The 22,704-nt window shown below is 46.3% G+C and overlaps 1 protein-coding gene across 1 annotated transcript in view; it reads left to right on the top strand.

Annotated features, from left to right (window-relative positions):
- LOC122817013 (small nuclear ribonucleoprotein-associated protein B') overlaps nt 1-22,704 on the top strand; it is a 293,067-nt gene that overhangs the window by 52,360 nt on the left and 218,003 nt on the right. The window contains exon 2 of the mRNA XM_044090125.1: nt 298-449. Coding sequence (XP_043946060.1) covers nt 298-449 — 152 coding nt within the window. The remainder of the gene's footprint in view (nt 1-297; nt 450-22,704) is intronic.

The following is a 22,704-nucleotide window of genomic DNA, read 5'->3' as shown; positions in this document are numbered from 1 at the left end:
ATCCCTATGCAAGACACTGTGCAGTATGTAGGCAGAGAATTCAATCCACTATTACATGCTAGTGATTTGTTAAGTTATATTAGATTTCTGCCTACATTTTTGCTTGAAATTTGTTACTTCTGTTTTAACACTGAACAGAATTTCCTACACATGTTGGTGAAAGCATTAAATGCACACTTTCCAAACGTGTTGAGTCTTGCTTGTGTCAGTTGAAATTTTTTTTTTTGCTGGAAAAGTTGCTTCTGTCACATTGCAGGGATAAACTTTTTTTTTCTCTTACTCTCCCTACCCTTTCAGACTGTGGGAAAGAGCAGCAAGATGCTTCAGCACATTGATTATAGGATGCGCTGCATCCTACAGGATGGACGTATTTTTATTGGCACTTTTAAGGCCTTCGACAAACACATGAACCTCATTCTTTGTGACTGTGATGAATTCAGAAAGATCAGGTAAGGATGTGGATATTTCTGGTTTTTAAATGGAGCAAATAAAGGATAGGAAGGTGGGAGGCTTTCCTTTAATTTATGTAGGTGTGATTGGATATGTGCATGCAGTGCAGTTCTGCAGTAGTCCTGACTGAGGTCAGACGTCTGACCTTCGATTTGAAGTCCTCTAATTGTAGGGCAGTACAGCCATTGTGAGCTGGTTCCAAGTAGAAGATACTGTTTCTGTACATGTGGCTTGCAGGGTTTGAGTAGATATTTTTCCTTTGTGTTTAGTCTGCACCAAAGCTCAAAAGTTTTCAGCAGGATACTAATCTATTGCTACTTTTCTGATGGCCAGAAGTGGGGGGTGGGATGTCAGACTGCCTGTCACATTCAGAGGTTAAGACCTTTCTACTTTAATGGTAGGCGGATTCACCACAAGAACTTTATTTGCTATGGTCTAGAACATTGTCACTGTGGGGGCTGCTTGTGGCCTTTACCTTGGAAACTTAGCAACACTATTGCCATTTGAAAGAAGCCTTTGAAACTGAGGGAAGGGGTGCGAGTGAAATTTCCCATCTTTACTGCTGCAACTTGAGAATGTGGCTTCCCCAGTTTCCAGGTGTTTTAGGTTGTCCTGAGGGTAAGTGGGAAGCCTCAGCAACCAGGTGGCATGGTTTCATTTGAGTGGACATTCTGGTGAGGTGAGGAGTGGGAGCAGCCAGCAACCAGGGTGGCACATTTGAGTGGACATTCTGGTGTGGCTGAAGCCTTCATAGTCTTGGAAGGATCTCTGTAAATGAGGATACTGTTGTCCATTGTTAGTGGATTCTCTGACTTTCACTGGTCAGTTTACGAACTAAATGTAGGATGCGAGACCATCACCTAGTTCCTGCAGGTGTTTAGTGCTGGGACACGTGGTGGAGCTTGTCCGTCATACCCCAGGCTGTTCAAGTACAATGGATCATCATCATCATGGTTTAAGGTTGTAATGGGCTTTACAGAACTGACAGCCATGGGATCTTTCTTGGAAAAGGAAAGGGGCGGGGAGTCTTCTCATGAGAAGGTAAGGCAGTGGATGACTTTCAGAGTGAGGAGTATCTTCAGGTTTCCTCTGTTGCACCCTTAGGAGAAATCTCATTTAGAGATGCTTTGTGCAGTAAATTTAGTACTTCAGAACTTGGCAAAGTACCAGATTGGTCCTTTTGGATGAAGTTTGGAGATGTAGAGCTTTGAGTACAATTACTAGAACTGTGCGGCCTCTGCCCCCAACCAAAGGTGTTTAGACTCCACTAGAGAAGTGTTTAGAAAGAGTGAGGAAAACAGCATGACTGCAAGAGTATTATCTAGCTTTTTGCTCCTTGTCCATGTGCAATAGCAAGAATATAATTTTATATCACTGTAAATGGATGAGTACAAAGTGTACACACCCTTACTAAAATGACATCAGATACTGTAAATCTTTGTTCATTCATTACATATAGGACCTCACTTCCGTCCTTGGAATCGATACAGACGTTTCCAAGCTCGCGCCAACCAAAAACTCTAAGACCTACCCATAATGCCCCTCTCCTAGTTACTCAAGATCTCGTTTTCTACGTTCCTAGTCAGACGTGCTAGCCATCTCTCTCAAAGCCAAGTAGAAAGTGGCTATTTTTTAGACTGTTTTTCTTCAAAATAGTTTACTTTTAGTAGTTGGCCTTTTCTCACATTTTTGGTACTGTCCCTCTCTTCTGCCTTTGACGGCCCCTTCCTTACCACTTGTGGTATTTTTTAAATAATATCTCTGGTATTCTCTCCCTTTTGTTTTTTCTATAGGATAGTCTTCCTGCATTATATCAGCCAAAGCTAAGATCGGTATGTCAAGTATGGATAGAAGGTGCCCAACTCTGCACATGCTCGTGTCTGTCTGGGCATGGATCATATTGGAGCTGACATTTGTGCTAGTTTTAGTAATTGTACACTAGCAGGACATAAAAATAAGCTTATCTTAAAACATTTACACCTTTTTCAGTGTCTATATCTGGGTCGGAGGTCTCGCCCCTTCCTAAGACCAAAAAAATAAGGAAAAAACAGATTATTCAAGACTGGCCTATATTACAACGTCGAAGTTACTGAACTTCAAATACAACATGGTCGACACCATATCGAAGTTTAGTAACCTCAAATAGGCAGTTAAAATCTGTATGCAGGGGGCAAGCCCCCCGCTACTTAAATACACCAACTCGGAGATCGCGCTACAGCCCTTCCTTTTATTTTTGTATTGCTGAACTTCAATGATACGATGTTGACCATATCTTATTTAGAAGTTCAGTAACTTCATGGTTGTAATATAGACCCACTCAAGACACCCTTGTTCAGAGGCTCTATCTGGGTCTGAGGTCTCTCCCCCTACAAAGACAAGGACAAACTAGTTGCTCAGTTCCTACATGTCTGTTACGGAACAGAGTTTGCTCCATGTTTCGGTGCACACCTCTTCAGCACCAGGCTCTGTCTTCTCCCTCCGTCCATGATATTCACCCCTATTTCGGTTCTGACCTCGGCACCACAGCAGTTTCTTCGGCTCCAAAACTCTTAATACCTGCCAAGGACAAGATAATTCCACTCCAGTGCATATACGGTCTGTTCTAAAAGCAGTGTTTTCTCTTTCGGCACCGTCCGCCCTTGCTACATTCCATCTGGTGTAACCAATGCTCTCCCAAAGCAGTGCTTGGGACTGTCCGTACCTTGGTACCTAGTCCGGTGCCTATATTCTCACTGGCGCAGCATGTCCACTGCTCTGACAGCTTCCTGTTCTCTCTGCTCCTCACCTGGAGGTGGGTGCCTCATGGCAAGGTGCGACTCCAGTTCCGAGATTGTCCCCAGTTCTGGACTCCCAGCCCTCCTCAGGTGGGCCTATTGTACAGGGAGTGGACTCGCAATCAGCACCAATGACAGTATTGGAGAACCCTTTTTGAAGGGGAACTCCTTCTCTGAAGTCCTCAGAAGATCTCACTGGGGAGGCTACCCCGGAATAAATGGTGCAACAGGAAGCACCTGATTCACTGGAGGAATCTATCACTGAAGACACTGACTGTGATGGGGAAGGATCCCCACAAGTCTCGCCGAGATGACATCTTATTCGGAGACTTTCTCAAAATCCTCAAGCAAATCTGTTCCTGCAGGACTTCAGTGTCCAGCCATCTACTTCCTGGGTGACTCCACCGGCAGATGACTGTTGAATCTAGCTTTGTTTATATGCTTGTTTTCTTATTTCCCTGGAACGCTAATTCCACCTAATACGTGGCTTCTCAGCGGTTCTGTGTATCACTAGTGATATCTGCATTGCTTACTGTACTTTCCTTGTTTCACTTGAAAGAAAGTTACTGTTTGTCGTTTTTGCATTTGTTACCTGTAACACCTTGCCTGGCACTTGTTCACTAAAGCAATTCTACAAGTCAGCACTAAAAATTAAAAGCACTACCCACTGGCCCTTGTTTTCAATTATAAAGGAATTCCCAATATTATTCTTGCATGTCCAAAGGTCAGTTGTCAATCTCCTCTCCGATCCAGCTGGTGAATCTGGGAATCTTGAGGCAATGTAACTGCCTCATGTACACAGACAACCCTCTCCTCCTCCTAACAAATTCCAACACATGAGAGATGCAACCATGTAGCCAAACTGGAGGCTAAGCTCTCTCAACTCATTACTGGCATAACCAGTCAGGAGGAGAAGGAAACCACACTCACTACAATTCCAGTCTCGCATAGACCTACCACGACAGCAAACCAAACACATAGTCACACAAAAACATACTTGGAGGCTCTAAAGATCTGCCTAAGCAGCAGAGACCTCCAAAGCAGACACCCAAGCAACCGCTACCCCAAAACAAAACACGTGCAACACATCTCACAAAGCCAGTGTGCCGAGCAGTCTCAGCCCTTAAGACTAAACACACCTGATACACTTGTAATAGGTGACTATCGTCAGGCACACTGACGTCCCGCTCGCCAGGCTGAACAAGGAGAGGGTCACGGTGAGCAGCCTGTCTGGCACTAGGATCCACCACATAACACAAGCACTCGGGTCACTCCAAAGCAAGTACAAATATGACTCCATGCTGGTGCGAATGACCTGAGACGTACCTCCCTGGACTACATGAAGAGAGACATAAAGGCGCTCTCTAAGCATGTAGCCCAGGCCGGTATGACCCTGACCTTGAGTAGCATCTTACCCTCACCAAGAATGATGCCACAATATGAAGACAAGATGATCAATTTCAACAATTTGCTTAAGTACTGGTGTCATTCAAAGGGGATCCAATGCCAGTCAGCTTGGGATTATATGCTCGACAAGCCACGATGCTTTGCTAGGGACGGCTTGCACCTGTCACCCCTGGGCTTTCGGATATTGGCAAAGGCTCTTGCTACCCCCATAGTGCCTTTTTTAGGCAAGGCACAAAAGACAAACCCACATCCATAGGTATCACAAGGGATAAACTGAGTAATGCTACTCAACGCCAGAAGTCTAAACCTCAAGATGCACGCACTCGCCTTGGCAAGGAAGACATCGATATCTGTGCAGTAACAGAAACCTGGTTCAGGGCTCCCGAGAGCACCCCAGCACTACCAGGTTATACCTCATACCATGCTTTTCGGCCCCAAAACTTGGACCGAACCACAAAAGGAGGGGGGTATCTATAATCATCAAAGATACCCACACCTCCAGGTTGGTCACAAAGCATCAGAGACTATCCATGTGTAACTAACAGTGGGTAAAACTGCCTTCCAGTTTATAGCCTGCTACAGACCACCCAGGAACCCCACTCTGCCTTCTTGAGAACACTGGAAAATATGAAGGTCTCTCCAAACACCCTTATATTGGGCGACTTCAACTAACCAAACATAGACTGGGAGCATTACTCTAGCTCCAACACCCTCGCCCAAAGGTTCCAAGAATTTATAAACTCAAATGCTATTGAACAACTTGTTACCACTCCCACAAGAGGGGAAAGCGTACTGGACTTGATCATCACCAACATGGGGACTCTGCTCCAGACCAGAAGTGTATCCCTCACTGGTAAGATCAGACCATAAACTAATCTCACTAGATATTCACATCCCGACCCCACCCCCTGCCCAAAAAAACACAGTGAAAAGCATCTCTAAAGCAAATTTCACACTCCTCAAAACCGAGGTGGAATCCTTCAAAGCCCCCATACGGCCCAGACCACAGAATCCTTTATAAACGCTTTCTATGAACACCTTCAGGAATGCATGGATCATGCAGTCACAAATAAAACCAAGACCCAATCCTCCAAAGGCAGACGTCCTGTCTGGTGGACCCCAGCCATAAACAAAACTATACAATAGAAGGAGGAAGCTACTAAATGATAGAGCAAAATCCCAAAAAGGAAGGCATCACTGATAAGTATTAGCAAAAATCTACGGGCACTCATAAAATTGTCTAAGGCCAGCTTCAAGAGAAAAATTGCACAGGACACGAAGGATAATCACAAGGCTTTCTTTAGTTATGTTAGGAACCTGGGTGGTAATTCCCAGATATGCTCAGAGTTGGTCCAAAATGACAAAAAAAAAACACCGAACCCACAGACATTGCCAACATCCTGGCTGATGGGTTCAGCGCAACCCCCCCACCACCACCACCAAATAGGCAAATATCTATACCAGCAGAGTGCTGCTGCCCCCCTGACATCTCAGATGCTCAGGTAAGAGCCGCCCTCTCCAAAGCAAAAAACGCAGCATCAATGGGACCAGACGGTGTCCCAGGCTGCGTTTTACATGGAACTCCAAGAAGATCTAAACCCAAACCTAAACTACTGTTCAATCTCAGCCTTACTACAGGATATGTGCCCAAAGAGTGACGTACAGCAACAGTGGTCCCTCTCCATAAAGGTGGTGCCACAACGGATCCTGGAAACTATCGCCCCATAAGCCTGACTAGCTTGGACTGCAAAGCTATGGAAAGGATCATCATGGACCTCATAAAGATATTGGGGACCTACAGACACTGGATCCTACCCAGTTTGCCTTTAAGGGCAGATCCTGCCTCTTAAACCTGGTTGATTTCTTTGAAACAGTCACCAAGGCCATTGACGAGGGGAAGGTGGTCCACACAGCCTACCTGGACCTCGCAAAAGCCTTCGATACAATACCCCACTCGGGCATTATAGGTAAGCTCACCAGCTTAAATATAAACCCCTATGTCACTAGAGGGATTGCAAACTGGCTCAAGGACAAGAACCCACATGGTTAGAATTGCTGGAGCCATGTCAGACTCCAAACCAGTTACAAGTGGTGTCCCACAAGGCTCAGTCCTGGGACCTCTCTTGTTCAGTATATCTTTCTCGGAGGTACAGGCCAACGTGAAAGGACTGTGGCTGACCAAGTTTGCAGATGACTGCAAACTGGGCGCCATAATCTACTCTCCAGCCGACACAATCTACTCTCCAGCCGACACAAGCATCCTCCAACAGGGCCTCATAGAAACAGACAACTGGTGCCAGAGCCATGGCCTCAAGCTAAATGCCAAAAAGTGTTTAGTCATCCCCTTTGGCTAAAACAAAGTGCCCACAAGTTTACCACCTAGGTGGTAATCCATTGAGTACAGAAGTAGCTATTGGGGACCCACGTTGATAGCAATCTCTAATTTGACAACCACGTGGCCAAAGTGGTTAGAAAAACATTTTATATAGCCCACCTAATCATGAAGGGATTCACATCTAGATCAGGGGAGGTCATCTTGCCTCTTTACTCATCCCTCATCAGGCCCATAATTGAGTACAATTCCCCTTTTGGGATTTACCTTACCAGACACCTGCAGCAACTGGAAAGACTAGTACCTCACGAAGAGGATCAAAGGGCTCAAACAGATGCCATATGCTGCCCGGTTACTGAAACTCCAGCTGTACTCAGTAGCATACAGCCTGTTCAGAGGCGATCTGTGCCTGACATATAAAGGCATGTCCAACCTGGAATTAATGGACATGCTGCACCTCAGAAAATCCAAATCCCATCTAGCTATGTGCATCGAGACTTAACCTCAGCACTGAAATAAATAGGACATGCTGGAGGGACAGATTCATAACCCAGAGGCTCCCTTCACTCTGGAATAAAAATCCCAGTCCAGGTTAGGCAGAGTCCCTCTGACTCTCCAAGAGGAATCTTGAGTGGATGGGAGATCATAGGTTTACCCCGGGTATCACTTCTGTGTCACTGTTAGAGGCACAGTATACTAACCTTGAAAAAGGGCATAGCAAAATAAATTTAAAATGGGTGGCGAAAGCCAAACACATTCTGGCTAGGCTTATAAATGCCCTAGGGCAGATAGCCTAGTATGAACCTATAAACCCACTGCAGCATGCCTGGAAGGCCCTTGACAACTTAGAACCTGTCCCTCAAAGGCCTGAAGACCAGCCCCACTGGTCCTAGCAGTTGACAGTTGATTCTGTGGTTGTGGTGGCAGCCACCAAGCGGGAGCTGGCAGAAGATGGTTCCACTATCCATCCTCCAGAGTCCTGAACCATGGACGGACTTGGGGGAATTAGGCTATGAATGTCGCTGAAGCATAGGTCTGTCTGCCCAAGGGATTTATAAGCCTAGCCAGAATCTGTTGGTTTTTGCCACCCCCTTAGATTAGTTCCTTGTGCCCCTGTCCAGCAGAGCTGTTAATTCCCCGTGCCACTGTCCAGCAGAGCCACTGCAGTGATCCCAGAGGTAAATTTTCTGTTTCCCATCCACCCGTCAAGGTTTCTCTTGAGTGTTAGTGAAGGGCTCTGCCTGGTGTGTGTGTGTACTCAATTATGGGCCTGATGAGGGATGAATGAAGAGGCACTATGACCTCCCCTGATCTAGATGTGAATCCCTTCATGATTACGTGGGCTATATAAAATGTTTTTCTAACCACTTTGGCCACGTGGTTGTCAAATGAGATATTGCTATCAACTTGGGTCCCCAGGTCCCTAATAACTACTTCTGTACTCAATGGATTACCACCTAGGTGGTTACTTGTGGGCACTTTGTTTTAGCCAAAGGGGATGACCAAACACTTTTTGGCATTTAGCTTGAGGCCATGTCTCTGGCACCAGTTGTCTGTTTCTATGAGGCCCTTTTGGAGGATGCTTGTCGGCTGGAGAGTAGATTATGGCGCCCTTTTTGCAGTCCTCTGCGAACTTGGTCAGCCACAGTCCTTCTGTGTTGGCCTGTACCTCCGAGAAATATATACCGAACGAGAGGTCCCAGAACTGAGCCTTGTGGGACACAACTTGTAACTGGTTTGGAGTCTGACATGGCTCCAGCAATTCTAACCATGTGGGTTCTGTCCTTGAGCCAGTTTGCAATCCATCTAGTGACATAGGGGTTTATATTTAAGCTGGTGAGCTTATCTATAATGCCCGAGTGGGGTATTGTATCTAAGGCTTTTGCGAGGTCCAGGTAGGCTGTGTGAACCACCTTCCCCTCGTCAATGGCCTTGGTGACTGTTTCAAAGAAATCAACCAGGTGTAAGAGGCAGGATCTGCCCTTAAAGCCGAACTGGGTAGGATCCAGTGTCTGTAGGTCCCCAATATCTTTATTTATGAGGTCCATGATGATCCTTTCCATAGCTTTGCAGACCAAGCTAGTCAGGCTTATGGGGAGATAGTTTCCAGGATCCGTTGTGGCACCACCTTTATGGAGAGGGACCACTGTTGCTGTACGTCACTTTGGGCACATATCCTGTAGTAAGGCTGAGATTGAACAGTAGTTTGTTTGGGTTTAGCTCTTCTTGGAGTTCATGTAGGACGCAGCCCGGGACACAGTCTGGTCCCATTGATGCTGTGTTTGCTTTGGAGAGGGCGGCTCTTACCTGAGCATCTGAGATGTCAGGGGGGCAGCACTCTGCTGGTATAGATATTTGCCCTTTTGGTGGTGGTGGGGGGGGTTGCACTGAACCCATCAGCCAGGATGTTGGCAATGTCTGTGGGTTCGGTGTATTTTTTGTCATTTTGGACTAACTCTGAGCATATCTGGGAATTGCCACCCAGGTTCCTAACATAACCAAAGAAAGCCTTGTGATTACAAGTGTCCTGTGCAATTTTTCTCTTGAAGCTGGCCTTAGACAATTTTATGAGTGCCCGTAGTATTTTTGCTAATACTGATCAGTGATTCCTTCCCTTTTTGGGATTTTGCTCTATCATTTAGTAGCTTCCTCCTTCTATTGTATAGTTTGTTTATGGCTGGGGTCCACCAGACAGGACGTCTGCCTTTGGAGGATTGGGTCTTGGTTTTATTTGGGATCGCATGATCCATGCATTCCTGAAGGTGTTCATAGAATGCGTTTTATAAAGGATTCTGCGGTCTGGGCTGTATTTTCCACAGGCCCAGGAGCTTTGAAGGATTCCACCTCTGTTTTGAGGAGTGTGAAATTTGCTTTGGAGAAGCTTTTCACTGTGGTTTTCTGGGCAGGGGGTGGGGTCGGGATGTGAATATCCAGTGAGATTAGTTAATGGTCTGATCTTACCAGTGAGGGATACACTTCTGGTCTGGAGCAGAGTCCCCATGTTGGTGATGATAAAGTCCAGTACGTTTTCCCCTCTTGTGGGAGTGGTAACAATCCTGTTCCAAAGCATGGGAATCTTATTCTTCCAGCATGTCCTATTTATCATTGTGGTGAGGTTTATATCTCTAGAGAGTGTGGCTCTCCGGGATTTGTTGTTTTTTTTTGTTTGAGAGCATGTCTGTCAATTCTGGGTTGGACATGGCCTTGTATATCAGGCAGAGATGACCTCTTGAGTAAGTGGTATGCAACAGAGTACAGCTGGAGTTTCTTGAATCGGGCTGCATAGGCCATCTGTTTGAGGCCAGTAATCCTCCTGGTGAGGTACATTTGTGGTCTCACCAGCTGTTGCAGGTGTCATGTAAGTTGCATCCCAAATGGGGCGTATTCTATGATGGGTCTAATGAGTGATTAGTAGAGAGGCACTAACCTCTTGTTCTCTATGCGAACCCTTTTGTGATTAGGTGGGCTACATAGTATTTTCTAACCACCTTGGCAATAGGATCATCAAAGGAGAGATTACGATCTACTTGGGTCCCCAGATCCCTTATTACATTTTCCATATTTATGGGTACTATGACTATGCACTTTTTGGCATTTAGTTTGAGGCCATGATTTTGACACCAGTTATCAGTCTCAGTCAGACCCTTCTGGAGGGTGTCTATCAGCCGGAGAATAAATTGTGGCCCCTAATTTGCAGTAGTCTGCGAACTTGGTCAGCCATAGTCCTCCTATGCTTGTCTGAACCTCTTGAGTACTGAACAGCAGGGTCCTACGACTGAGCCCTGGGGGATGCCACTTTGTAACTGGTTTAGAGTCTGACATAGAGCCTGGAACTTTAACCATGTGGGTTCTGTCCATGAGCCAGTTGGCAACCCTTCTCGTGACGTAAGGGTTTATGTTCAAGCTGGTGTGCTTGTCTGCAATACTGGAATGGGGAATGGTGTTGAAAGCATTTGTGAGGTCTAGGTAGACTGTGTGGACCTCATTTCCCTCATCTAATGCCTCTGTATCAGTCTCAGTCCACCAGGTTTAGGAGGCATGATCTGCCCTTTAAGCCAGACTGGGTAGGGTCCAAGGTTTGGAGGTTCCCAGCGTCTGTTAATGAGTTCCATGATGCGCTCCATAGCCTTGCAGACCCAGCTAGTCAGGCTTATAGGGTGATAGTTCCCGGGGTCTGTTGTGGCTCCACCTTTATGGAGCAGGATAACTGTTGCTGTGTGCCATTCTGTGGGTACGTAGCCTGTAGAGAGGCTGAGTTTGAACAGTGGGGTTGGTTCATTTTGGAGCTCTTGTAAGACACAGCCTGGGACACTGGTCCCATTGAAGCTGTGTTTTTGGCTTTGGATATAGGGCTGTTTTAACCTGTCTGTGATTGACAGGGCCCTACATTCTTCTGGTATGGTTATCGGCCCTTTAGGGGGTGACATTTGCACTAAACCTGTCTGCCAGAATGTTGGCAATATCTATCGGTTCAGTGTATTTTGTGCCATTCTGCACTAACTCGGCAGATCTGAGAGTTTCCACTTAAGGCTCTTGACATAGCTAAAGAATGCTTTGTGGATGTCCTTCAAGGATGCATATGCAGTCGTAACATATGGGTTGTCCTGCCTCAGGCAGCCCTTCGGTCGGCCGGATTCCAAAGTCTGGGTCTGGCCTCGGCTGATGTCGCACCTTCCCCGACGTCAGAGCGTCTGGGGTATAAAAGCATCAACCGACGCCATTTTCCTCAGGCTTTCTTGCCGCGCGGTGCCCGAAGCAGAAGCTGTTCGCAAGTGCCGGTCGGTCAGATCCAGTGATTTCAGCTACCGAAGACTTCGAAAAAGCTAAGTACCCCGTTGGGGACTCTCTCTTGCCGATGTCAGATAAAGTAAGTAAATGTTTAACTTGTGGGAAATACCTCCTAAGGATTTCCATTCCTACTGCCTTCCTTGCTTAGGCCCAGACCACGACATATTGTCCTGTTCAGCCTGTGCTTCCTTCAACCGACGAACTCTGACGTCGGTCGGAGTTTGCAGAGGAATTTTTTGGGGCTAGTTTTGCATATAAAATTCCGTCTGAGACTCCGACATCACATTTAGTGAAAAAACGGAAGGACAAGGACCGACACTCACGGCCTGCGGTTTCGGCTGAAACCACGGTAAAGCCTACTGCGAGTCTCTGTTTCGGCCAAAACCGAGTCCTCTGAGATTCCTTCTTCCGAATCCACTCAACCGACCACCGCGGCCCGGGAGGCCCCGGCTGAGTCTGCTACCGAGATACCTACCGAAACCAGTGTCCAGGATTTGTCTGACACCATTCCTTTGGACAGATCTACTCCGGCACGTGGGGCAGCTAGGCCCCCTGCTTCCATGTCCATTAAGGCCTTCTCCAGGGCTAAAGCTGCTAAACTTTCTAAAGCTTTGCCTCCCAAGACTACCTCCCACAGGCCTTCCTCTAGTACTCGGATCCTCAGTCTTGCAGAGGACTTTATTTCTTTAATTAGAGGTTCACAACCTCACCCAGACAGGGCCTCTCACCTGCCACCAGACAAAAGGCCCAGGACAGAGCCTTCTGACTCTCACTTCAGATGAGTCCACGGATGGTTCTGAGTTGTCAGACCACCAGGAGGAGGCTTATTCGCCCTATGAGGATTCTGATGCTGAAGAATCTATCCCTTCGGCCTCCCCTCCTGAAGAGTTTTCCTTTGAGACTCTACACTCCATGAGAGAGCATTTTCAATGGCAAGGTCAGGAATTCTATGATTCTAGAAAGACTAAGGACCTTTTTACATTTGCCTCAGCATAGGCCCTTAGCTATACCTCCTGTTTTGAATGTAATTGATGTGTACAATGATGTCAGTACAGCCCCTGATACTCTTCCCCCCGGCCCCTGCCAAACCTGATACTACAGGGTCCCGGATTCTCATTTCAATCTGTATAAAGCCCATTCTGCAGACCCAGAAACTATTATACTGGGCCCTAAAGGGGTTGCGGCTGCCACTGCCAAAAATCCTCTACCTTCTGAAAGAGTCTAGAGCTTTAGAGAGATGGGGAAAGAAGGTATATACTTCTGCAACTCTTTTCGTCAGGGCACTAAATTGTCAATTTCATATGATACAGTACCAAGAGTATTTGTTAGATGAACTGAACAAGAAGCTTTCTTCTCCTGAGCCCCTTGACCGTAAATCCCTTCAGGATTTGGTACACAACTCACAGCAGGTTAGTAATCCTTTCTTAGTGTGGTTATGATGCACTGGAGGCTTCATTTAGGTCAGCTATGACTGGGGCAGTTATTCGTAGGCATGCCTGGCTGAAGGAACAATCTTTGCCAGACCATGTTAAAGCTAAACTCCTGGATGCTCCAATGGAGAAACCAAATTTATTTGGCTCCTCTGCTCAGGAGTTCTTAAAAGTATGAAGAAAAGGCAAAATCTGTGCAAACAGTTAAGGATTTCCTACAAGTACAACCACCGAGATTTAGCAGAAACTGGCCTACTAAGAATTGGTCCTTTCCAGACTCGGACAGAGCCCAGAGAGGCAGGAACAGACGCCCCAGAGGCAGAGGCCAATTTAGGGGCTCTTACAGAGGCAGTCAGTGGCAACCTGCCAACCAGAGAGGTAGTGCAACAGCAGCAACTACTACTACACCAGGACAGGCTCAATGATTTTACTCTGATTCCGCCCACCAGGGCTCAACTGGAAGCACCCTTGGGTGGAAAGCTTGCTTTATTCTCAAGAAATTGGCATTATATTACAAGGGACACATGGGCACTGCAAATAATAGACAAAGGATACAGGTTCCACTTCCACACTTTGCCAAAAAGAAACGGAATGCCAAACCTACCACCAAATCAGAGGGCAGAGGCTTTAAAGCAGATCAACAACTTGCTTCAAATGAAAGCCATAGAAAAAGTACCACTCTCTGAACAAGGCCAAGGATTTTACTCCAGACTATTCCTTGTACCAAGAAAAGAAAATCAATGGAGGCCTATTCTCGACCTGTCCGCACTGAATACTTTCCTCATTGTGCCAAAATTCAAGATGCTGACCCTACAGCAACTTCTTCCCATGTTGGGCAAGGAGTCTTGGCTGGTGACTCTGTATCTCAAGGAGGCATACCTGCACGTCCCTATTCGACCAAACTGCAGAAGACACCTCAGATTTCTTGCAGGATCAGAGCATTATCAATTCTCAACCTTGCCCTTTGGCTTATCTACTGCGCCCAGAGTATTCACGAAATGCCTGGCATCAGTAATTGCACACTGCAGACTTCAGGGGATTCAAATCTACCCTTATCTGGACGACTGCCTTATACAAGCGGACAAGGTAAAATTGATAAAAGACTTAGCCTATGCCATCCGCCTACTACAGGCATTGGGATACACAGTCAACATCCAAAAATCAAGACTGGTTCCATCCCAAAGGATAACCTTTCTGGGTGCGGATCTAGAAACAACCACCCAAATGGCCTTCCTCACAGAAGAAAAACAAAAACAACTTCCAGATTACTTCATGAATCTGTCAAGACCAGCTCAGCTTACTGCAAGGAAAATCCTGCAGGCCTTGGGTTACATGGCATCCGGTTACATGGCATCCTGCATAATTCTGATACCACAGGCCAGGCTGCATATGAGAATTACAATGGTACCTCAGGAGTGTATGGTCTCAACACAGTCACAGTTTGGAAACTTTGATACCAATCATTCCCTGCCTTCAAAAGGAATTCCTGTGGTGGGCCCAGACCTGCCAGTCCAACAGGGGGTTGACCTGCCAGTCCAACAGGGGGGTTGCCTTTCAACAAACCAAAAACAAAACAAACCATCACCACGGACGCTTCAGACCGAGGATGGGGAGCACACATGGAGGACAAATGTATCCAAGGCCTATGGTCTCAGACAGCTACACATGCACATAAACCAAAAGGAAATGCTGGCAGTGATGCATGCAATCGAGGCTTTCAAACCCTTAACAAGGCCACCTGTTAATAAGGACAGCCAACACCATGGTCATGTGGTACATAAACAAGCAGGGAGGCACACACTCCTACCCTGTATGCCGGCTGGCTATGAATCTATGGGAGCTATGCCTGAAACTCAATATCAAACTGCAGTCCCAATTCGTGCCAGGAAAGGAAAATACACTGGCAGACAGCTTAAGCAGAACTACCATGGATGCACACGAATGGAAGCTGCACCCAGACATCTTCCAACTCATAACAAAAGCATGGGGAACGCCGGAGATAGACTATTAGCATCCCCCCCCCCCCTCAACCATCAACTGAAGACATTCTGCTCAAGGACATGCCACCCACAAGCATGGAGGGTGGGCTCTCTCTTTCAGCTGGAAAGCACTGTATTCCCACCTCTCCCTTTAATGTACAAGGTTCTACTGAAGATCAGGGAGGAACAGCCAAGAGGGATTCTGATAGCTCCAGACTGGCCAAGGCAACACTGGTATCCACTATTGAGGAGCATGTCACAGGCAAAACCATGGCCTCTCCCCCTATGGCCTCTTCTGACGCAGAATTTCAAGATCATGCATCCCAACTTAAAACATTGCAGCTAACTGCCTGGAAAATCCCTTAAATGCAAAACAAAATATTTCATCACAGACAGTGAAGGACATCATCATGGAAGCTCGCCGGCCTTCCACAAGGAAGACATACTCAGCTAAATGGAAAAGATTTCTCATCTGGAACACATCAAAAGGCTTAGATGTGACAGTGGCAAGCATGACACACATTCTGGAATACTTAGCAGAACTGTTCCACAATGGCCTTTCCTAATCTTCCATTAAGATTCATGCCTCAGCAATTTCAGCAGAATACAATTTGGATCCACTTATCTTCTCACACCCTCTCCTCAAGCAATTTCTGAGAGGGATCAAAAATATCAAACCTCCAAGAAAACCCCCTTTACCTGCTTGGGATCTCAAACTTTGTCTTGGAGAAACTAACACTTCCTCCCTTTGAACCAGCAGCATCAGCGGATCTCCAGTTTCTGTCTTGGAAAACTGCATTCCTTCTGGCAATAACTTCAGCAAGAAGAGTATCTGAGTTACAAGCATTAATGGCAGTACAGCCATTTCTTATCTTCCATCAGGACAGAGTTACACTAAGAACTAATCCTACTTTTATGCCAAAGGTGGTATCTAGGGTATCCTTGAACCAAGCTATTCACTTGCCTACGTCCCAGAATAGAGGGGAAAAACTTCTGCACACCCTGGATATACACAGACAACTACGCTACTACTTGGACAGAACTAAAAGTAGCAGAAAAACTGACCAACTATTGGTAGCATATGCTGCTGGGGTGCAAGGAAAAGCAATTTCCAAACAGACAATTTCAAAATGGATAGGAAATTGGATTCGATTTTTAGTCCTTTCATGGAAAGTCAGTTCCTGCAAACATCAGGCCTCATTCCACAAGGGCCACGGCCACCACTACAGCCTTCCTACGTGGGGTGGCTACCAAGGACATTTTAGAAGCTGCTACTTCGTGCATACATTTACCGAACATTACAATCTACCTTTATACTCCAGATCCAGCGCAGGCTTTGCTACTGCAGTCCTGCAGGGGATCTTAACTACACCATCCTTTTCTTAGTGCCTCCTCCCCCAGATTAGCTATGGTATTCTACCCATATGTTATGACTGCAGATGCATCCTTGAAGGACATAGTACAGTTATCTACCTACCATAAATGTAGATGTCCGATAGGTATGCATCTGCAGTCAGGTTTACCCTCCCTCCTACCCCTCTGTGGTATTCCTAGGGTATTTACCCCTCTTTTAGCTAGCTGGGGGAATCTATTATGGTGTATTTGTATATATTTATATATAATTTTGCAAATGTTTGGAATTCTATTGCATTTATCCAAATTTAGCCTTCCTAGAGGGCACCTGGTATCTGGGGCAAGAAAAATGAGGAAAATGGCGTCGGCTGATTATACCCCAGACGCTCTGACGTTGGGGAAGGTGCGACATCAGCTGAGGCCAGACCCAGACTTTGGAATCCGGCTGACCGAAGGGCTGCCTGAGGCAGGACAACCCATATGTTATGACTGCAGATGCATACCTATCGGACATCTACATTTATGGTAGGTACAAAACTGTACTTTATCTTGGGTGTCATTGGCAATTTTTCTTTTGAAACTAGCTTTGGATGATTTGATGACGGATCATAGTTTCTTGCTGAGGCTGATCAGGGATGTCCTTCTTGGGATTTTACTCTTCTGTGCTAGTTTCCTCCTCCTGTTTAGCTTGTTTATGGCAGGGGTCCACCAGACTAGTTTCCTTTTCTTGGAGTGATTCTTGGTTTTACTTGGGATAGCATGATCCATGCATTCCTGCTGATGCTCAGAGTGTGGGTCATGGTGGGGTCACCTGTAGCAAGCTGCAATTTGGATTGTAGTTTTGCCCTTTTAGTTGCACATGGATCTCTGCATTGTGCTGCGCCACTAACCTGGAGGTGTGGGTATCCTTGAATATGGATACCCCCCCACCTTTTGTGTTTCGGTCCTGGTTCTGTGGTCGAAGGTTATGGTAGGAGTTGTAGCCTAGTAGTGCTGGGATGCTCTCAGGAGCCTTAAACCACTTCTGTTGATGCACAGATGTCTGCTCTCCATACTGAGGAGTGCCTCTGTGTGCATTTTGAGGTTTAGACTTCTGGCTTTGGGTAGAATTATCCTCAGTTTCTGGTTACTTGTGATATTTATGGTGGTGGGTTTGTCTTTTGAGACTTGCCTAAAAAGGACAGTATGGGGGTGGCAAGAGTCTTGGCCAGTATTAGAAAGCCTAAGGGTGACAGGTGCAAGCCATCTCTTGCGAAGCAACGTGGCTTGTCAAACATGTCATCCCAGGCGGACAGATAGTGGATCCCCCTTTGACACCAGAAACTTGGCCAGTTGTTGAAATTAGATGTTTTCTTTACCGTGGCATCATTCTTGGTGAGGGCAGGATGCTGGTCAGGGTCATACCAGCCTGGGCTACATGATCAGAGAGCTCTTCAATGTCTCCATGTAGTCCAGGGAGGTATGTCTCTGGTCATTCACACCAACATGGACAATGACAGTTTGTATTTGTACTTGTTCTGTAGTGACCAGAGTGCTTGTGTTGTGTGACTGACCCTGGCTGTCGACAGGCAGCTAACTGTAACCTTCTTGTCCAGCCTAGTTAGTGGGGCATCAGTGTTCCTGACTATATATAGAGTCTCATTAGTGTGTTGGGTTTCTTATTTTTGCCATAAGGGCTGTGATTGTGTGGCACACTTTAATTGTTTCATGCTTGGTGGTTGGGTGTGGAGGTTGTCTGCTTTGGAGGTCTGTTGCTTTTGCAGATTTTTATTTAGAGCCTCAGTGTGTATTTTCATATATTCCAGTGTGTTTGCCAGTGTTGCTTTATTCAGTCTGAGACTGTGTTGCAAGTATTACCCCCCTCTTCTCTTGACTGTCAGTTCCAGTCTTTTGTGTTGAGAGAGCTTTGCCTCCAGTTTGGCTGAATAGTTGCATCTCTCACATATATTGGTGTTTGGTGGTAGGAGGAAAGGGGGTAGTCTGTGTACCTGAGGCAGTTGTAACATTGCCACAAAATGCCCAGATTCCAGTGTACTCTCCAGTCCAACTGGTGAAACTGCCCTTTGGACATACCGGAATTCACCATTCGGTCGCTGAACTATCTGGTGCACTTTACTCCCCTCAGACCTAACTTCTGAAATGTCTTCTTTGGTGGGGTACTACCTGATGAGGTGCTTGATATATGTAGCCTTGCAGCTAGCTACCCTTGAATCAATCTCTAGCTCCTCTATGCGTTTGATATATCACTCCTGAGGGGGCAACTCGAGCTGCCGCATCAGGTGTTGGAACCAAAGCACGACACACACTTAACATGTAGTGAGAGCCTGAAAAACCTTGTCTGCTGTGGGCATGAGCCTGAAAAACCTTGTCTATTCTGGGCATATGCCTTTCCAGCCTCCAGAGGTCCTGCTCCAGGAACCAGAAGGGAGAGAAGATGGTGGTTCAAGAAATCCCAAGGACCTTTTTCATGACAGTAGTGGTGAACTATCCCCCACAGGGGCAGGGGGGGCAATTCATATGGAAGATGTCCCTTTCAGGGTAGAGGGGCCTATATAACCAGGGTGCTAGAGATTCTTTCTCCGGCAGACCCTACCAGAGCAGTAGCCCGATAAGCAATTGGGGGGGGGGTAGTTTTTTCTCTGCAATTGGGGGGGGGTAATTTTTCTCTGCATCTAGCAGCCTGGCATCTTATTACTACTGATGTTTGGGTGCAGAGAATAATATCTAGAGGCTGCCAAATACCATTCGAACTTCCCAGACCCATCAAAATAATCCCTGATGTACCACCCAATCAGAGGGAATTAGCAGCCTTGGAAATAAGAAAAGCTGCTAAGGAAAAGTCCTCCAACCAGTACCACCAGACACTATTCAGGCTTTACTCAAGGTTCTTTTTAGCACCAAAAAGACTGGACTGGCGACCAATCCTGGATCTCTGCCTATTTGACAAATTTGTCAAACCATCAAATTCTAGATGGTCACTATACAGTCCACCCTTCCCTTCCTAGGGAGGGATAACTGTATGTGCTCTATAGACCTCCAGGATGTGTACTACCACAAAGATGGATCACCGCTCCCAGAGGTTTCTCTGCTCCCGGCTGGGAGCCAATCACTACCATTTCAGGGCACTGCCATTCGCTGTCTTGACAGCCCCTTGAGTGTTCACCAAATGTATGACAGTTGTGGTAGCTCCTCTTAGACTACAAGGATTTCTAGTTTTTTTTTCCTACCTAGACAATTGGCTCCTTACCACTCCGACCATGAATCATCTTGCACTCGAGGTCTCGCTCTCCCGATTGGCGGATTACAAGCAGCAAGGACAAATCTCAGTGCATCCAATGACAGAAATTCATTGGAGCTTGACACAACATCCTGTCAAGCCCCCCCCCCCCCACACACACACACACACACACACACACACACACCCCTCATAGGCTTTCGAAAATAACAAATCCAAGACCTTCTTCCTCAGTCCTATGTACCACCACGTCTTGTACTACAACTCTTGGGCTCCATGGCGGCTGCCATTACGTTGGTACCACTGACAAAACTGCACATGAGAATTCTACAGTGGCTCCTTTCCACGCAATGGTTGTTGCTAATTGAAAACTGTTGCAAGGAAGAAATGTGGTGGATGGAACCCACAAACAAATTTTTGGTGTCTACGTTCTGTCTTCCCCCAGTCCACAGTTACCACACTCTCTTCCCTGTTAGGGTGGGGAGGCATTTTCAGGGAAAGACTGTCCAAGGCACCTGGTCCCCCATGAAGGCCAATTTGCATATAAATGCCCTGGAACTGAGGGCAGTTCTCTCCAGCATTGCAAGCATTCCATGCATACCCTACCCTCTGGGACCATTGGAATTCAGACATGTCAGTCTGGTATATCAACAAGCAAGGTGGAACCAGGTCTTACCCCCTGTGTCAGAACGTCATAAGGATTTGGTACTGGGTGATGGCTTCCAACCACTTCCTTATAGCAACACACATTCCCGGGAGTTCCAGCCTTATTGCGGGCACACATTCCCGGGAGTTCCAACCTTATTGCGGGCAATCTGAACAGGAACGTCCTGATACCTCACAAGTGGTCTTTCAACCCTGTAGCAGTGGATCAGATCTTCCAGCTCTGGGGCAAGCCTTGCTTTGCCCTGCCCCCCCCCCCCCTCCCGACACTAAAACATGATTGGCCCCCGGACAACATGATTGGCCACTGGGTCTTCTGTATGCCTTTCCTCTCATTCCAAAATTTCTCCAGAAAGCTGAGGTTGAGAAGCAGTGTTCCTTATTGCCCCTTACTGGCACAGTCTAGTCTGGTTCCTGTTTCCGTGGCCTCATCTGATTCACAGTTTGTGGATCCTGGATCATTCACAGGGCCAGTTGTCTCATTCTCTGGGACGGATTCATCCGAACCTGCACAGTCTTAAGCTCACAGCTTGGATGTTCTTGTTTCACTGTTGTAGTCATTACATTTGGGTTATCTGCTTTGCAGTAGCCCTCAGTCAGCCTATAAGTTTTGGGTCCTGCATCGGTTGCTGTCCCTTCCATGACGACAGGTCGTCGTGGGGTATAAAACATGCAGCTAGACCCCCTTAAATCAGTTTTTCTTGCCATGCAGTGCCTGAAGCAGAAGCGGTTCAGAAGTGCTGGTCGGCTGATTCCTGAAGTTTTCAGAACCGAAGTCTTCCAACTAAAGCCAAGTACCCTGTTGGGGAAACTTTCTTGCTCCTTACAGATGTCCGTAAGTTGTTAATTGCATTACTCGTGGAAAGCAAATACCTCAAAGATTTTCATTCGTACTGTATTCCTTGCCTAGGCCCTGGCCATGCCGTACCTTGCTGTCTGTTTTGTGCTTTTGTTAATCAGTCATCTGTATATTTTTGCCACTATTTCTGCTCTTGGTTTAGTTATCCAGAAATGTCGTCTGTTAACCATCCAACTACCGGGATTCTGAAAAATTGCAATAAAGACAGAGACCGCCGAGGTCCAAAACTGCCAATGCTTCTAAGTTAGTCGCCAGTAGTCACTGATGTGCTTTCGTAGCCCCTGATACCTGCTACTTCTGATTCGCAGGCACCAGCTTCTGTGTGTGTATTCAGGCCTACAGACTTGCATATTAAACAGACGACTCCTTCACTTAGGCCTAAATCTCAAACCATGCCTAAAAGACACCCAGGCCACATGCTCATGCCTCTATATACAAAAAAAAAAAAACGATCTAGTAACTCTAATCAGGGGAAGCCAACCCCCCCCCCCCCCCCCTTTCTAAGAGGCCTAGGACTGAAGCTGGTTATTAATCTTCTGACCAGGATTCTGTTTTCTCAGATTCTTCTGATCTGGATTTGCCCTTATCTACTCATGAGGATTCTGATGTAGCGGACTCTATTCCCTCAGCTTCCCCTTCCCCTTCAGAGGATTTTTCCTTTGGTGAAACCTTACAAACTCTAAAGGGAGCATTTCTACTTGGAAAGCCAGGATTTTTCTGATTCAAAAAAGAGGCTTGGTGATTTCTTACTCCTGCCTCAGCATAGGCCTTTAGCTATTCCTCCTGTACTGAACATAGTTGATGCCTTTTCAGAAACTAGTTTGGCCTCTGATTCCTTGCCTCCTGCTCCCTCCTGATATGACAGGGTCCCTGAGGTGCACAAGTTTCTTTTTTAAAAATCCTGTTGCAGATCCAGAGACTATTTCACAGGGGCCCAAGGGCATTAAGGCTTCTACTGATAAAAATCCTACCCCTTCTGATAAGAGATTCCAGGGCACTGGATAGATTGGGCAAGAAGGTTTACACTTCTGCAGCCTTGACCATTAGGGGCTTTAAACTGCCAATTTCATATGTTCAGTAAAATGTTATTGGATTGCTTAAACTGAAAATGATTCCTGACTCTGGAAAATTAAAGAATTACAGGATTTAATGCATTCTGCTGAACAGGTTGGAAAAACATAATTTGCAATGTGGATTTGATTCATTAGAGGCCTCCTGCAGGGCTGCTGTTACTGGGTCTCTGCTCAGAAGGCATGGTTAACTTAAGGAGCAATCTTTGCCTGATCATGTTAAAGCTGAATTGCTGGATGCTCCCTTAAATCAGGACTGCCTGTTTGGCAACAAGGCTGAGGAAGTTCTTAAAAAGATGGAAAATAAAGCTCTATGTAAACTGTTAAAAGAAATCACACCTGGTACCCTGTCAACAAATTATTT

The sequence above is a fragment of the Protopterus annectens genome, chromosome 12.part0, assembly GCF_019279795.1.
Source record: "Protopterus annectens isolate FY-2018-M chromosome 12.part0, PAN1.0, whole genome shotgun sequence".
Lineage (NCBI taxonomy): Eukaryota > Metazoa > Chordata > Ceratodontiformes > Protopteridae > Protopterus > Protopterus annectens.
The sequence above is the reverse complement of the archived record's forward strand: the minus strand, read 5'-3'. Positions and strand labels throughout refer to the sequence as shown.